At 37.7% G+C, this 17,627-nt stretch overlaps 1 protein-coding gene across 15 annotated transcripts in view; it reads left to right on the top strand.

Moving 5' to 3' along the window:
- The window catches only part of CASK (calcium/calmodulin dependent serine protein kinase), a 377,764-nt gene that overhangs the window by 313,940 nt on the left and 46,197 nt on the right, over nucleotides 1–17,627 (top strand). For all 15 annotated transcript variants that reach the window (XM_027534512.1, XM_027534509.1, XM_027534508.1 and 12 more), the window contains 2 exons: nucleotides 2,409–2,597; nucleotides 11,119–11,197. In XM_027534512.1, coding sequence (XP_027390313.1) covers nucleotides 2,409–2,597; nucleotides 11,119–11,197 — 268 coding nt within the window. The remainder of the gene's footprint in view (nucleotides 1–2,408; nucleotides 2,598–11,118; nucleotides 11,198–17,627) is intronic.

Raw genomic sequence — 17,627 nt, 5'->3', positions numbered from 1 at the left:
CTTTTAATGACTTTTTTAACAATCTGTAAGTGGCCCCTTATTTTTGTTTGTGTATGTGTTGGATAAAAGTTTCATTTTGTGGTAGCAGTCTTTTATAGTAGCAAATAAAAGTTAGTATCAAGTATTACCTCATTTGGTGATATAATTTAAGGATTTTTCTCTTATGGTTCAGTTTTGGTATTTTTGTGATTGTGGGCTTATCCTTCCTTATAAATAAAACATTAATACAAGTGTTTGCTTATATAATTTAAAAGGATGGATAGAAACCGTTTGCAAAAAACAGTATAAACACTTTCTCCAACCCATGTAATTGACATTTTCCTAATGAAACTGGGTTCTCTGTTTACCTAGGCATATATCCTCCAGTCATACAAAGCATATTTTTAAAAATTCACTGTTTATAGAAAACACATCTATAATTAATGCATGCGTCCTAAGTTGCTTCAGTCGTATCCAACTCTTTGCAACTCTATGGACTGTAGCCCGCCATACTCCTCTGTTCATGGAATTCTCCAAGCAAGAATACTGGAGTGGGTAGCCATTCCCTCCTCCAGGGGATCTTCCCAACCCAGGGATAGAACCCGCGTCTCTTATGTCTCTTACATTGGCAGGCGGGTTCTTTACCACAAGCGCCACCTGGGAAGCCCCATAATTAATACATTGAACCTAATTTTAACAGACGAAGTTTTTCAGTTCACCTATAATTAATTTTTGCTTTCTGCCTTAAATCTTAGTCTCTAAAGAGGCTATAATTAAACCAGCCAAAGAAGGATTTCCCCACATAGCACAGCCACCACCACTTTGGCCAGGGGTACTCATGTTGGGTGTAGCCAGGACACAGGTCAGGAAGCCCAGGTCCCCAGGGCCATTGTGGAGGCTGGCTTTCAAGCTGTGCTACTTACTGCCCCTCAGTGCCTATACCAGCCCTCTGAGATCTTGCAAATATCTGCCATTTCTATTATAAATTCAGATGGGTATTGAACAGAGCATACGCTCTATTGATGACTAATCAACGCCATCATCTTTATGATTTTACCACATTGTTACCTTATTTTTGCCTCGTATATATAACTGAAAAGTGAAAATAGCCGAGTCATGACTTTGGTAAATCTTTTAATTAAATAACTTGAGATCTTACAGGTTATGCTGTTAAGGCAATTTTAATTATGTTTCATTATCTCAGATATTTCATTACCCTACAGATCACAGATTAAAAAAGAACTGAATTTATAGTTAGCTCACAAGAAAATACAATATATAAAGTGCCAAATATGTTGATACACAGCTGTAAAATTCTCTTTGAAGTAGAAATGTTAAAATATTTATTCTTATTAAAAACTTTCTTATGATGGCATGAAATGTACAGTAAGTGGAAGAATAGCCTTTTCAGGGAAACAAAACGATATTTGTTACCCAGTTTCACCACGAGGACATACGAAGATATCAACACAAAGAAATCACTTTTTCTTTGTTAATGGGCTTTGCAAAAAGAAGTCATGATAATAACTGTCAGCTGATTTTTTGTTTAGTGCTCCAAAAAGTAGAAATGAGCAAAAACAGTAACTAGGTTTAAGATTTTGAGCTCCATATCATGTGATATTTGGGGAAATTACATTTTTTCAGATATGTTTGTGTGTGGTTTTTTTTCTTTCACTAAGTCATACATTATAAATTATCCTTTGCATTATGTAGCAGTTATTGTTAATACCACTGGTAAAGGATATTTGCTCAAGGCACCAATTATTGCACTGTTTATTTTTAAATTTGTTTTCATTTTAAGCCCCAGCACAAATTTGCCAGCTCTATGTACAAAAGATTCTTTCTGCTCAATTATTTCAAATTGTGTTATGTCAGCCTTTAATTGAGCAAGTTAGTTGGACAATTTTTTAGAGCATCAGACAACACCTCTTACCCAGATAATGAACAAACACATCCATTCATTGATTGGCTCACCCATTCTTTCATTTGTTCCTTCATTTTTAAAACTCCATCTATCATGATTGTGCATGCTCAGCTGCTTCAGTCATGTCCAACTCTTGACGACCCAAGAGACTGTGGCCCGCCAGGCTGCTCTGTCTTTAGGATTCTCCAGGCAAGAATACGAGAGCGGATTGCCATGCTCTCCTCCAGGGCATCTTCTCGATCCAGAAAACGAATCCCTGCCTCTTATGTCTCCTGCTTTGGCAAGCGGGTTCTTCACCACTAGGGCCACCTGGGAAGCTGCATCTGTCATGATTACGTGTCAGAGAGAAATTATGGCATGGCTCTATCTAGGTGTAATGTGCTGTGAATTCTCTTTAGATGAGAGATACCTTTGAGAGGCAAAGAATAATTTTATGTGTTTATGTAATAGACTCCTACTGAAACAGTTCTATTATTAATATTTTATTTCCCTCATAAAATATCAGGCCTTACTTCAGACTCACGATGTAGTGGCTCATGAAGTTTACAGTGATGAAGCATTGAGGGTTACACCTCCTCCCACTTCTCCCTATTTAAATGGTGATTCTCCAGAAAGTGCAAACGGAGACATGGATATGGAGAACGTGACCAGAGTTCGCCTGGTCCAGTTCCAAAAGAACACAGATGAACCAATGGTAAGTAGGGGAAAAAAAATCTCCTGTATTCTCATAAAATCCCAACATGAGTTCGAGCACCTACCTTCAACCTATACTACTAGAGGCGGGGAGGAAAGGAGGGTGTGGAGAGTTTTCAAGAAATCAGTTTCCAGATCCTCATTTCAAGGCCACCACCATACCCCCGCCCCCACTACCCCCACCTAAAATTGTCCTGCCTGACACTGTGCCTAAGGTATGTTGGCTTTCCTTCTCACCTCTCCTTTCACAGTTGCTCTTCAACATCAACAAAGAAAGGACAGACCTAATATATTAGTCTAGCGTGTAAAGACCTCTGGGATAGCAGGGACGGGGTCCAATGTGAAATACTGGAATTGGTGTTGAAAAGGTGAACGTCTAAAGTTCCTTTTACAAGTCGAGTGGTGTCCAGATCTTTTGCCCTCAACAAAATTAGAGGAAGACTAATTGGGAAGACATTCAAAGAATCGAGTGCCATTGTTAAAGTTCCTTCCATTAACACCTACCTGTTTAGTATGAATTCACCTTCTCAGTTCTTAGGTGTAGCATTGGAATAGAACTGATGCTGAACCCTGCTTCATCCTCATAGAATTTTCATAGACTGGGAAGATCAAGGAAAGGCTCCTTGATGTTAACTGCACAGAGGGGGCAGTGAGAGGGGAGACCATCCAGCCAAACCAAGTAGCATATGCAGAAACCTGCTAGTGAAAAGTCTCTTAGCCCAGTTTCAAAATGGAAAGAAGGCACCACAGCTGGACTGTAGAAAACAAGATGTGTGTCAGAAGAGGGCCTCATAAGTATTGATTTTGTTATCTATTTTAAAAACAGTGAGAGGCTATTAAAGAGTTTTAAGCAGGGAGATAAAATCAGATTTTCATTTTAGAAATAAGCACTCTGGAAGATGGATTAGAGGGGGACAAGAGTGGCTAGGGGGAGACCAGTTAAGAGACTGTAACTGCAGTAATACATGGGAGAGATGATGGAGCTCTGAACTACAGGGATGGATGTCGAGTGGAAAGAAGGGAATAGATTCAATAAGAGAGTAATTCAGGAGACCTTGAGAATGGATTGTTGATGGGGACTGAGGCAGACACGAGTGTCTAGTGTGACCTTAAGCTTTAGGTTTTTCACAGCCAGGTGAACAGTGATGCTACCCACTGAGACAGGGAATATTGGGAGAGTTCCAGTTTTTAGGAGGAATGATTTCTTTAAGAAGAAGGAAAACATTCAAACATATGTATTTGTATCTGCTCCTCAGAACATAGAAAAGGGATCCTGGGATATAGGAAAACAGATTACTTAAGAATGTTGCCCAGTTGCTTTCCAGGTTAAAGGAAGAATTACAGAGCAGTGATCCTATGATGGCAGTTTCCAGAAAGCCCTCAACCCTAGACTTTCAGGTTGTAATTCTCACTTACTGTTCTTTGCCAGTTAGACTGTATTATCTCAGCACTTACAGCAGACATGGGACATGAAGTCACCTCACCCTCTGGTGCTCACCAAGCAACTCTTTGACTTAACAGCCCAGGCAGTAGCAGCTTTGGGTCCCTCAGGCAAATCACTTCATGTCCGTGGAGACCTCGTTTTGCTCATACTTTTCTTAGCAAGTATGATCAAAAGTGTGCTTGATTTCTACCTACCCAGATCCTACCCAGCTCTGAAAGTCTAACACTCCCCTCATTCATTTCATATATTCATTCACTCATTTAGCAAATGTTTTAAGTACCCACTATGTGCAGAAAAGACCCTGGTGCTGGGAAAGATTGAGAGCAGGAGGAGAAGGGTGTGGCAGAGAATGAGATGATTGGATGGCATCATCAATTCAATGGACATGAGTTTGAGCAAACTCTGGGAGATAGTGAAGGACAGGCAAGCCTGGTGTGCTGCAGTCCATGGGGTTGCAAAGAGTCAGAGAAGACTGAGTGGCTGACCAACAATGTGCAGATGACTGCATGCCAGTGATGTAGTGGCAGACAAGACATTGCCCTTTCCTGGAGCTCAGTTTCCATAGGGCTACCTACTCTTTTTTTGGCCACACTGTGCAGCATGCAGGCTGTTAGTTCCCCAGCCAAGGACAGAACCTGTCCCCCATACCCAGGAGGCACAGAGACTTAACCACTGGCCCACCAGGAAAGTCCCAGGGCTCCCTACATTAAACAAGTAGATATGCACTTTAGCACAGTTTGTTTAACAGGTGTGATTATGACAGAACTATAGGGGAGGAAAGACTGTGTCAGAGAAGCATGAGAAGGGGTGATGTTCAGCCAATCAGAGTAGATAGGAAAGTGGAAGGTACCACAAGAAAGGCCCAGGGATTTCCCTGGTGGTCCAGTGGTTAAGTCTTCGCCTTCTAATAGAAAGGGTGCAGGTTCGATCCCTGGTCTGGGAGCTGGGATCCCACATGCCTCATGGCCAAAAAAAACAAAACATAAAACAGGAGCAATATTGTAATGGATTCAATAAAGACTTTAAAAAAAAAAAAGGAGGAGGAGGCCCAGAAGTGTCTTGTGATCGTCACGTTCTAAAGCAATTCAATGACAGTTGCTTGATGTTCCATATGAAGATTAACTACATTAGAAACATAGACTGAGTGAAAGCATAAATCTGTACCCCTGAATTACACTTTTCAGCAAGCATAAAATAGCCTTGAGTCTTCCCCAAAAGTCTCCTTAAAGAAGCCCTTCTCTCTTCCATCTTCTATGATCCTAGTGAAGGTGTGTAGTTCTTCTCCCTTTAATTGGTTGCCATAAAAATGGAAATTATTTTATCTGAAATATATTTTCAGGAATATAGTTTTCTATAGTTTTACATTTAATACAACTTCATTTGCTTCTTTGTCCTGTTAAAAAACATTATAGTATCATGCAGCATATACTTGTCTGATTTCTTTTGCTTTTTGGACCTTCTAAAATATATCCAACTAGGTATGCTAGGTCCATCCCCCAAGGGTGATATATTCACATTACACCCTTGTTTTCCCATTTTTAACATCACACTTTGAATTATTTCTCTGTTGATTGGGAAACTCCCATAGTTGCATGTGTTAAACACTGAACTTCAAATAGTGTAGACAATTGGGAAGAGGCTTATGTAAACAAGGAAAAGCCAGGAGTTTATAGCAAGCTGGGCTAGGTTCAGCAGTAGCTGGGCCAAGCCTTTCCCTGGAATTTGGGAACTTGTGAACAGAGAAAACATGAGTCAGTTCTTCTCTGCAGAGAAACGTTTGAAGCAGACAAAATAATAAATATTAACTTTGGTTGATTTGAGGTGAACTTTCCCTAGCCGTGAGAGGAGACAAAGAGGTTGCAAAGAGTCAGAGATGACTGAGCAGCTGAACAACAACGATGTGCAGATGACTGCATGCCAGTGACGTAGTGGTGGACAAGACACTGCCCCTTCCTGGAGCTCAGTTTCCATAGGGCTACCTACTTTGTTTTGTCTATCTCATTCACTTCCATGCCTAGCAGAGTATCTGCCATGTAACAGGTTCACAGTAATATTGGTTGAATGAATATGCTAATTCGGTAATTTCAAGAATGGAATCCTCATTGTACTGTCATTTCCCTTATGAAATTAGATTTGACTTACACATTAATTTACAACATTTTTCCAGGAGCACCTCTCTTGGTAACCATATGTGCTGATTGAATGCACAAGTTGGAAATGAAACTTGAGCAGTACAGTTGAATGTGGGACTAGAAACATTTGGGAAACCAGTTTATTTTTAATTGCTTGCTTACCATTTCTAAGAACCACAAAATAGGAACTGTGCAAAGTTATATGTTGTAGAATTGTACAAATTCAGGTAGGGTCTAGATTATAAAGTCTCAAATATTTTCATGGAACTTTCTAACTGTTATTTTCCGGTGAAGAAAATAAGACAGAGTCCTGCTACCCCCAATCATCTCAAATTCAAGATCAGTTTTCACTGAGGGAGCTTGTTAAAAATATAGATCTGGGCTCTATTCCAGACTAATCAAAAGAGTGAAATTAGAAATCAGTATTATCTAAAAGGTCTCCATGTGATTCTTAGAAACAACCAAGTCTAGTACAAAGATATGTTTATGAAAGCTTGTCTTATAATGGTGAATAACTGGAAAGTAAGAGTTGTAATCGGACTTCCCCAGTGGTCCGGTGGTTGGGAATCTGCCTGCCAATGCAGGGGACATGGGTTTGATCCCTGATCCAGGAATATTCCACACGCCATGGGGCAACTAAGTCCATGCACCCAACTACTGAGCCTGCACTCGAGAGCCCGCGAGCCACAACTGCTGAAGCCCCACACTGTAAAGCCTGCGCTGCACAATAAGAGAAGCCACCGCAATGAGAAGCCAACACACCACATCTAAAGTCTCATCCCCACTCGCCACAGCTAGAGAAAGCCTGCCTGTGGCAATGAAGACCCAGCACAGCCAAGAAATAAATAAATATTTTTTAAGACCAGTCCAGAAGGCTTGTAATTAAAAACAAAAAGTTGTCATCTATTCCATAGAATAGTATTCTGGCATTAAGTATACAGAGGTTCCACTTCCAACCAAGGTAGAATAACAGCGAACAGATTTACTTTCTCACCTGAAACAACAACAACAACAAAAAGAACACACACAACGATAAAAGAACTGTTTTCAAGATATTGGGCATCTGGCAGCAAAGAACAGTGATCCCTAAGAAACAGGAAGCAAACAAGCCCAGTGATCGTCCCACCTTACTGACATGAGAGAGTTTCCAGGCCACAGCATGGTGAAGGGGAACTGAGGCAGATCGGACTCCCTGAGGACACAGAGCTGAGGGCCTGGGAAGACCAAAGCAATAACATTCATAGGACAGAGTGCTGAAGTGGAGAGAGCTGCACAGAGACAAAACTCTAGAGGGTGCCCCTCGTGTATTTATCTGAATAATGATCTGCACGTTTATGACAGGAACCTACTCAGAGCCAAGGAAAGGCCATCCAAAAAGGATGAGAGGGAACAGTGCCCAACACTCACTGTCTGTCCCCACCTCCCAGACTAGAAAAACCAATTCAAGGGCCATTGTGTGGAGTGCTTAGGAAGGTCTTGCCTCAGTAATGAGGAATTATTAGCCCTAGACAGAGAATTGCTCCAGACCCGCCTTAACAAATCCTGAAAGCAAGGCCCAAAGGATCACTCTTTCCAAATAACTGAACTACATCCCAGGACAAAGCTTAAGAATATAGAAATGAAAAAATAACTGACAGCACTATTTGAATTAGCAGGAAAATTGCACTATGGGATTAATGGCAGTTTAGACATTTCAGAAGAATAGATTCGTGAACTCAAAAGACATAGCAATAGAAACTACCCAAAACAAAACACAGAAAGAAAAAAGAATTTTGAGAAATGAAAAGAATATCACTGAGCTGTGGCACAATTTCAAGCAAACTAATACTTGGTTCATTGGAATCTATGAGGGAGAAGAGGGTGAGGAAGAAACAAAGTGTTTTTGAAGAAATAATGGCTGAAAACATTCCAAATTTGATGAAAACTATAAATCTGCAGATACAAGAACCACAGTGAACCCCAAGCACAAGACACATGAAGAAAACAACACCAAAGTACATCATAATCAAACTGCTTAGAACCTGTGATAAACAGGAAGATCTTAAAAACAGAGATAAAAAGGAAATGTTACATACAGGGGGACAAAGATAAGAGTGGTATCAGATCTCTTATGAGAAAGTATAATCAAGAAAACAATAATTTTAAAGTACTGGGGGGAAAAAAACCTCTCAACTTAGAATTCTAAACCCAGTATAATTATCTATCATAAAATAAAGGCAAACTATATAGAACAGTATGGAGGTTCCAAAAAAAACTAAAATATAGAGCTACCATATGACCCAGCAATCCCACTCCTAGATCTGGAGAAAACCATAATTTGAAAAGATGCATGCACCCCAGTGTTCATTGTAGCACTATTTACAATAGCCAAGTCATGGAAGCAACGTAAATGTCCATCAACAGAGGAATGGATAAAGAAGATGTGATATACAGTGTGTGTGTGTGTGTGTGTGTGTGTGTGTGTAGTGGAATATTGTTGGAATTTGGGGATATTATTCACCCATAAAAAGGAATGAAATGGTGCCATTTGCAGAGATGTGGATGGACCTAGAGATTGTCATACAGAGTGAAGTCAGAGAAAAACAAATATAGTATCACTTATATGTGGAGTCTAGAAAAATGGTAGAGATGAACTTACTAGCAAAGCAGAAACAGAGTCACATTTGTAGAGAACAAACTTATGGTTACCAAGGGGGAGAGCAGGGGTGGGACAAATTGGGAAATTGGAACTGACATAGGTACACTAATATGTATAAAATAATTAATGAGAACCTACCATTTAGCACAAGGAACTCTACTTGATGCTCTGTGGTGACCTAAATAGGAAGGAAGTCTTAAAAAGAGTGGATATATGTATATGATATGTATATTTTATATATATATATATATATATATATATGATTTACTTTGTTGTACAGCAAGAAACTAATACAACATTGTAAAGCAACTATACTCTAATAAAAATTAATTCAAAAGATAAAATAGTATTTTAAAAAAACACTAATTAAAAAAAGGCAAAATAAAGACATTTTCAGACTTAACAAAACTGAAAGAATTTGATAGACTTACAGTGTAATAAATGTTAAAGGATATCCTTATCATTTAAATCTCTCTGAAAGGTAAATGGAAGTCTAAACAAAAATAGTAGCAATGAGTTTGGGATTTTTTAACATGTAAAAGTAAAATATATAACAGCACAAAAGTCAGGAGGAAGGAAGTGGAAGTATACTGTTATAAGATTCTTATAGTACATTTCACATGGTATAATATCACTTGAAGGTAGACTGGTAAGTTAAAGATGTATGCTATAAACCCTAAAGCAACCACTAAAACAACAGAACAATTATAGCTAATAAAACAGGAGGGGAAAATAGAATGAAAATAAATGAACTAATCCAAAAGAATGCAGAAAAGGGGAGCATGGGAGAGATGGGACAAATAAAAATCAAATAGCAAGAAGATATATTCATCAGTAATCGGTAATCATATTAAATATAAATTGTCTAAATTCTCCCAAATTAAAAAGTAGAGATTGTCAGATTGGGGTATAGGAGGGAAGCAAGACCAAATTATATATTGCCCATAAGAAATGCTTTATAAATGAAAACAAATCATTTTAAAGGAAAAGACTGGAAAAAGATATACTATGATGACATTAATAAAAGGAAGCTGAAATGACTATATTAATATCAAAGTATATTCTCAGGCCACAGTGGAATTAAATTAGAAATGAATAACAGAAAGATGTCAGGAAAAATCCCCAAGCACTTGAAAACTAAATTATACAATTCCAAATAACCCATGGATGAAAGAAGAAATCAAAAGAGAAATTTTAAAGTATTTTGAAGTGAATGAAAATGAAATCACAACACACCAGAACTTGTAGAATATGCTAAAATAGTACTTAGGGAGAAAAGTGTAGCACTAAATACCAGTCTTAAAAAAAAAAAGAAATATCTTAAAACAATGACCTCACCTTCCACCTAAAGAAACTAGAACCAAAAAAGCAAATTAAACCCAAAGTGAGTAAAAGAAAAGAAATAATAAAGATCAAAGTGGAAACAATTTAAAAAATCAATTGTTTCACTTTAAGAAAGTGAAACAATTTTAAAAATCAATAAAACAAGCCTTTCCTTTGACAAGATCAGATCAATCAGGTGTGGGGGTGAAGACACTAATTACCAATATCATGCATAAGAGAAGTAACATTACTATAGATCCTACAGATATAAAAAGAATAATAAGGAAATATGGTAAACAACTTTATGTCAATAAATTAAACAACCTAAATTAAATAGACACATTTTGGGGGAGACAAACTACCAAAACTCACTTTGGAATAAACTGAATTGCCCTATACTATTTAAAAATTGAAGTTAGTCTTTTAAAAAATCCCTCAAAGAAAACTCCAGGCCAAGGTGGCTTTACTGGTAAATTCTACCAAACATATAATAAAGAAACAGTACCAATTGTACACAGACTCCTCCCAAAACATTGAAAAGAAAAGAATTCTTCCCAACTTACTATTTTTGATGAAAAGGAGGAAGAAGAGGTATAATAGCTACTAGCATTACCCTGATACCAAAATCAGACATTTTGCAAGTAAAGAAAACTACAGACCAGTAACCAGGTACTTAGATGCACAAATTCTAAACAAATCCATACCTCAAAAAAGAAAAATACATCATGACCAAGTGGAGAATTAGCAACATGGAAAATACTTATAAGATTAAAAAGCATTATATAAAATATATGTATGCTATTGTGAGAGTAACCAAAATAGCAAAATTAATATTTCTGTCATGGCATAGTAGAGTTTTTTCCTCCATTTTCCATATTTTCTTTAATGTTTTCCTACTTTTGTAGTTAAGGTTATCTACAGCATCATCACAGACATAAAAGAATGCCCTGTCATAGTAATTCTATTTTTGCTTAACTTTTTACAGGGAATCACTTTAAAAATGAATGAACTAAATCACTGTATCGTTGCAAGAATCATGCATGGGGGCATGATTCACAGGCAAGGTAAGTTCCATATATAATTCTTTCTTTCCTATCTTAGTTTTTTTTCATATAGTATAGTGTTTTATGATCCATATAAAAAATCAGTTTGATTGATGGTTTATACAAATGATTTATCTGTCTTTGGTTTTAATCATTGTTGGCCTCCACTCACTTGTATTCATCTCCACATGCTTCAGTTATACTATACAGTTCTGTTGCTGGAGCATCTCTGAGTCACTCTTTAGATCCTGACTTATTAGAGGCCATGGGAGATAAACTGAAGTATCATATGGGTCCCAGGATATATGGAAGACATCTACCATGGGATATAAGATATATGTATATATATTTGCAAAGTTAAATGACAGTTGACTACTATAATTCATTCAGGAATGAGATATACTATTTATAAATTAGGAAATCAGAGTTTGATAAATAACAATATAATATTTCAGTGGTAAAATAAGAAAGATCAAATCCGTAATTAAGTTCTTAACACCTGCTACAGTAAATGTAGTTGAGAAGGGAATTCACTAAGGACTGAAGTAGACAAAAAATGATTTTTTGAGAAAGTGGAGCTACTGTTAACTCTCCAGTGGATAAGATTTGGACATGCAGGTTTAGGTTCCTCTTTGAAGCGACTGTGTTATATGTATTAGTATTTAGAGCCTGATCCAAAAGTGATTCTCCTGTCCAAAAATTAGACTTCCTTTCTTTGAGATCGTGTTGTATATGTGCTTAACACCTCTTTCCTTCACCCTGGAGAGCAAGAGGTAACACCATCAGCCTTTTAGTGCTTTCTTGTCCTCTTTGGAGATGACTGCTTATGTACACAGATGGTGCCTGGCATTACTGCTACCTTCAGTGCAGTCTATAGGTTTCATGAGTGGATAGCACTCACACAGAAAGATACTTGGTTTTAGAATCCTGTAGGAATTTTTTGCTTATTATTTTTAATAATTTAGTATACATTCAGTAAAGTTACATCATTATTTCTTTAATTTCTTTTTGTTTTATTACCACACTGGCTAGCCCCTGCTGTCTTTAATAGAAGTGGTATAGTGGGTATCCTTGTCCTATTCTTGTTTTTAAGAGGTAGCTTTCCAATGTTTCCCCATGAAGAAGAATGTTTACTATAGATTTTTAGTAGATACTTTTTTATTAGAGCTGAAGAAGTTCTTTTATATTCTTAGTTACTGGACATTTAAATTATGACTGAGTTTGAATTTTATCAAATGCTTCTTCTGCATCTGCTAAGATGATTTATTTTCTTTTCTCTTAATGTGGTGAATGACTTTTAAAGATTTCCTAATGATAACCTCCCCAGCATTTCTCAGATAAGCCCAGGGTATTCATTGTGTATTATCTTTTGGTACGTACTGCTTGATTCTATGTGCTATTATTTTGTTTTCGATTTTTGTGATCACAATTGTGAGTGAGACTGGCCTGTGGTTAATTTTCCTTTCCTACGTTTCTCTATCTGATTTTAGTTTCAAAGTTACCTTGGCCTCAAAAATGACTTGGAGAAACTCTCTTCATAAGTTCTCTGAATATTGTATAACATTGGAATGATTTGTAGCCTGAAAGTTTAGTAGAACTTGCCTATAAAACAATCAAGGCCTGGTGTTTTATGTTTTGTTTTGTTTTAAGGAATATTTTTTTGTTACCACTGTCAGTTTCTTTAACATTCATAAGGCTGGTCAGGCTTTCTATATCTTGGGTGAGTTTGGTAAATTACATTTTCCTGAAATTTTTTACATTTTTAAAATTATTCTAGTAAGCTTCTTCTTAGTGTCCTCTTACGTTTTTATTAATGTTTCTACTGTCTCTGTAATTATGTACCCATGTTTATTCCTAAGGTCATTTATATGTGCCTTGTCTTTTTCCTCCTGATCAACTTACCTATTTTATTTTTTCATGACCTATTTTTTTATTTCCTCCTTCCTTCTACTTTCTATTGGTTTTATCTAACTTTTAAAATCTGACACTTGGTTCATTTATCCCAGTCTTTCTTCGTCTCTATGTATTTAAGATTAAACTCTACCTCTTGAAGTACTGTTTTATCTGTATCTTACCAGTTTTGAGATGAAGCATTTTTATTGTAATTCAGTTATAAGTATTTTTAACATCTCTATTATTATATTTTTCATTGCCCTACAAGGTATTTAGAGATGTTTTTATGTGCCACATTTAAGAGGGTTTCCTATCTATCTTTTTGTGTTTTACTTCTAAGTTAATTGCACTGGAGTCAGAGAATGCGGTCTATATGACACCATTTTGTTGAGGTTTGGTCAGATTTGCTTTATGGCATAGACCTTTCGTCATTTTTATAAATGGCCCATGTTGTACCTAAGAAGACTGTTTTGTTCCTGTTACATGCAGAGTTCTCTATATGATTGCTTAAGGTTAATTGTTGTTCAAACATTCTATATATTGACTAATTTTTTTTCTGTTTGACCTATCAATAATTATTGAAATATTCCAATTATCACAGTTGAGTTTTTCTATTTCTATCTATAGATCTCTCGATGTATATATTCAAGGCTGTTTTATTAGGAGCATAGAAGTGCCTGGTAACCATGTCTATCCTTATTATACGTTCTACTTAAAACTTATTTTATTTTAATGTAGTTATTCCAGCTTTATTTTAGTTATTTGCTAGGATGTCTTCTTCTTTTATTTCTAACCATTCTGTGCCTGTGTGCTGTAGAGTGTGTCTTACAAACATTTCTAAATCTGAGGTTTTCATTTTGTAGTGCCCTCTGATGATTGCGAAAAATCCGCCTGCAATGCAGGAGACCTGGGTTAGATCCCTGGGTTGGGAAGATCCCTGGGTTGGGAAGATCCCCTGGAGAAGGGAAAAGCTACCCACTCCAGTATTCTGGCTTGGAGAATTACATGGACTGTACAGTCCATGGGGTCACAAAGAGTTGGACACGACTGAGTCACTTTCACTTTCTGATGATTGCTATCTTTTAATGGGCAAGGAAAGTCCATCAATATTTAATGTAGTCCATTAATATTTCAGTAATGATTTCTATCATCTTGGGTTTTTTTTTTTAATTTATTCCATATTTTAACTGATGTTTTTCTTCATGTTTGTTCATTCCGCCCTGGTAGCTTAGACTTTCAGCATTCTATTTCTCTTTTTAGGTGGTTACCTTGAAAACTTGTCATACATATTTAACTTGACATATGATGACTCAGACAGACACCTGCTATGCGGGAGACCTGGGTTCAATCCCTGGAGAAGGGAACAGCTACACCCACTCCAGTATTCTGGCCTGGAGAATCCCATGAACAGGGGAGCCTAGCAGGCCACAGTCCATGGGGTCACAAAGAGTCAGACACAACTGAGCGACTTTCACTTTTCACTTTCACACTAAAGGGAAACAGTATATTAATTCCACTCTCTCAAAGAATACAAAGACATTGGAATCAAGTTAGATCCCATTCTTGACTTACATGCACTTTCCTGGTGGCTCAGACGGTAAAGCATCTACCTGCAGTGCGGTAGATCGGGGTTTGATCCCTGGATCAGGAAGATCCCCTGGAGAAGGAAATGGCAACCCACTCTAGTACTCTTGCCTGGAAAATCCCATAGATGGAGGAGGCTGGTAGGCTTCAGTCCATGGGGTTGCAAAGAGTTGGACACGACTGAGCGACTTCACTTTCTTACTTGACTTACATATTATTCTTGCCCAGCATTTTTATTCTGTCCTATTTTAAATCCACAGATTTGAAATTATCTTAAAATACATGACCATTGTTGTTTGAATTTACATAAATGTTTACGATTTTATTTGTTTATTATTCCTTTTGCATTGCAGACCACCCTTTGGTGAGCATTTTTCATTCTTCCTAAACTATATCCTTTATAGTTCCTTTAGTGATAGTCTCTTGTTGATAAACTCCTTCAGGTGGTATTATCTGTAAATATTTCATTTCTACCTCAATCTTGATTACTTTTGCTGAGAGCACAATTTTAGGTTAATGGTTACCATTCCGGTTTCTTTTGGCATCTGTTGTTTGATCTTGAGAAATCTGGTGTCACTACAATTGTCCTTGCTTTGTAGATGATCTCTCCTTTCTCCCTGGACTTTATAAGCTCTTTGTCTTCGATGTTCTGTACTTTTACTACCTCCTGGCATGGCTTTCTTTTTATTTATCCTATTTGGGATACATTATTCTTCCTGGAGCTGTGTGATCATGTTTGCATCATTCAAGAAAATTTGCAACCATATTTCTTAAAATATTGCCTCTACATTCACTCTATCATCTCCTTCTGAACTCTAGGTAGATGTGTGTTAGACATTCCCTCCATATCTCTTAATATCTTTTTCATGTTTTATTTCTTGTTTCCTATCTTCCTTACCTCCTTATTTCTCTGACCTGCATTCTAGTTAATTTACTTGGTTATGTCTTCCAATTAGCTGAAACTCTTCAGCCATATCTGAACTCCTGTTCAATGCATCCATTCATTGACTTATGCTACTGATTATATTTTTCCTTTCTAGAAGTACTAGTCACTTGTTCTTATTTTTGTTTTCAGATCTGTCTGTTCACATCTGATAATCTCTTGTTGCATGCTCATCCTTGCAAAAAAGGTCCCTTTCTTTCTTTTTCTTTAACATATAACTATTTTATACAGGCATACCTTAGAGATACTACAGTCTTGGTTTCAGACCACTGCAATAAAATGAGTCACATGAATTTTTTTGTTTACCAGTGTACATAAAATTTATGTTTGTACTATGCTATCCCCTGGAGAAGGACATGGCAACCCACTCCAGTATTCTTGCCTGGAGAATCCCATGGATGGAGGAGCCTGGTGGGCTACAATCCGTGGGGTCGCAAAGAGTCAGACACGACTGAGAGACTTCACTTATCACCTACTAAGTGTATAGTAGCATTATGTCTTTTAAAATGTATATACTTTAATTTAAAATTACTTTATTACTAAAAAAATGCTAACCATCATCTAAGCCTCAGCAAATCATATTCTTTGCTCCTGGTGGAGGGTATTGTCTAGATGTTGATGGCTGCTGATTGGTCAGGGTGGTGGTTGCCGAAGGCTGAGTTGGCTGTGGCAGTTTCTTAAGACAATGAAGTTTGCCTCATTGACCCACTCTTCCTTTCACAAGTGGTTTCTTTGTAGCATGCACTGCTGCTTGATAGCATTTTACCCATGGTAGAACCTCATTCAAAACAGGAGTAAATCCTCTCAAACCCTGCCACTGCTTTATTAACTAAGTTTATGTAATATTCTAAATCCTTTGGTGCCATTTCAGCAATCAATTGTTTGCCATCTTATATAAGCACGGTTCATAACATTCCCAGAACAGCAGAGATCACTCATCACAGATCACCATAATGAATATAATAATAATGAAAAAGTTTGAAATAGTGTGAGAATTACCAGTGTGTGATACAGAGACAGGAAGTGAGCAAACACTGTTGGAAAAATGGCACAGATAGACTTGCTCAACACAGGGTTGCCACAAACCTTCAATCTATAAAAAATGTGGTTATCTTTGAGGCACAGTAAAGCAAAGCACAAGAAAACAAGGTATTCCTGTAGTCTATATCTGACCATTCCAGCATCTATCCTCCTTGAGGGTCTAAATCTATTTCTTCTCTTTCTGATGACTCACATAATAGTTTGCCTTATTGTATGTTTGGTGATCTTTGATTATAAGCTTATTGCTTGCTGAAATTAGTAGAAGTCGTGGGAGCCTAAACTGGGAATACTTTCCTCCAAAAGTGGTCTGTTCTGTGTTTTACCAGCTGCCACAGAGTGCCACTGAACTGAGTCTTGGCTCCCTGCAGAATCCTGGGCTTAGCTTCTCTAACTTGCTATTGGCCCAAGACTCAGAAGGCAGCCAGGAAGCAGTATGGCAATGGCATCTACCCCTCCCACTGGTTTCATTCCATCTTGATTTTGCCACCACTCTGGATCCAGCTCACTGGGTTCTTAACTGTGGAAGGGAGAGTGGGGATGGAAATGGGAAGTATTCTTGGGGATTCACATTCATTTTGTAAGACCAGTAACACTTCAAGGGGTGAGCCCTACATGGGATATAGTTGTAAGAGAGTTTGTGAGTGCCTAATGTACCATATTGAGGCGAAGGCAATGGTACCCCACTCCAGTACTCTTGCCTGGAAAATCCCATGGACAGAGGAGCCTGGTAAGCTGCAGTCCATGGGGTTGCTAGGAGTTGGACACGACTGAGCGACTTCACTTTCACTTCTCACTTTCATGCACTGGAGAAGGAAATGGCAACCCACTCCAGTGTTCTTGCCTGGAGGATCCCAGAGACGGGGGAGCCTGGTGGGCTGCCGTCTATGGGGTCGCACAGAGTCGGACACGACTGAAGCGACTTAGCAGCAATCTACCATATTGAAAACAAAAGTCCCCAAATTTTTGTTTTATGTTTAATTATGTTAACTT

This window comes from Bos indicus x Bos taurus, chromosome X (assembly GCF_003369695.1).
Source record: "Bos indicus x Bos taurus breed Angus x Brahman F1 hybrid chromosome X, Bos_hybrid_MaternalHap_v2.0, whole genome shotgun sequence".
Taxonomy (NCBI): domain Eukaryota; kingdom Metazoa; phylum Chordata; class Mammalia; order Artiodactyla; family Bovidae; genus Bos; species Bos indicus x Bos taurus.
The sequence above is the reverse complement of the archived record's forward strand: the minus strand, read 5'-3'. Positions and strand labels throughout refer to the sequence as shown.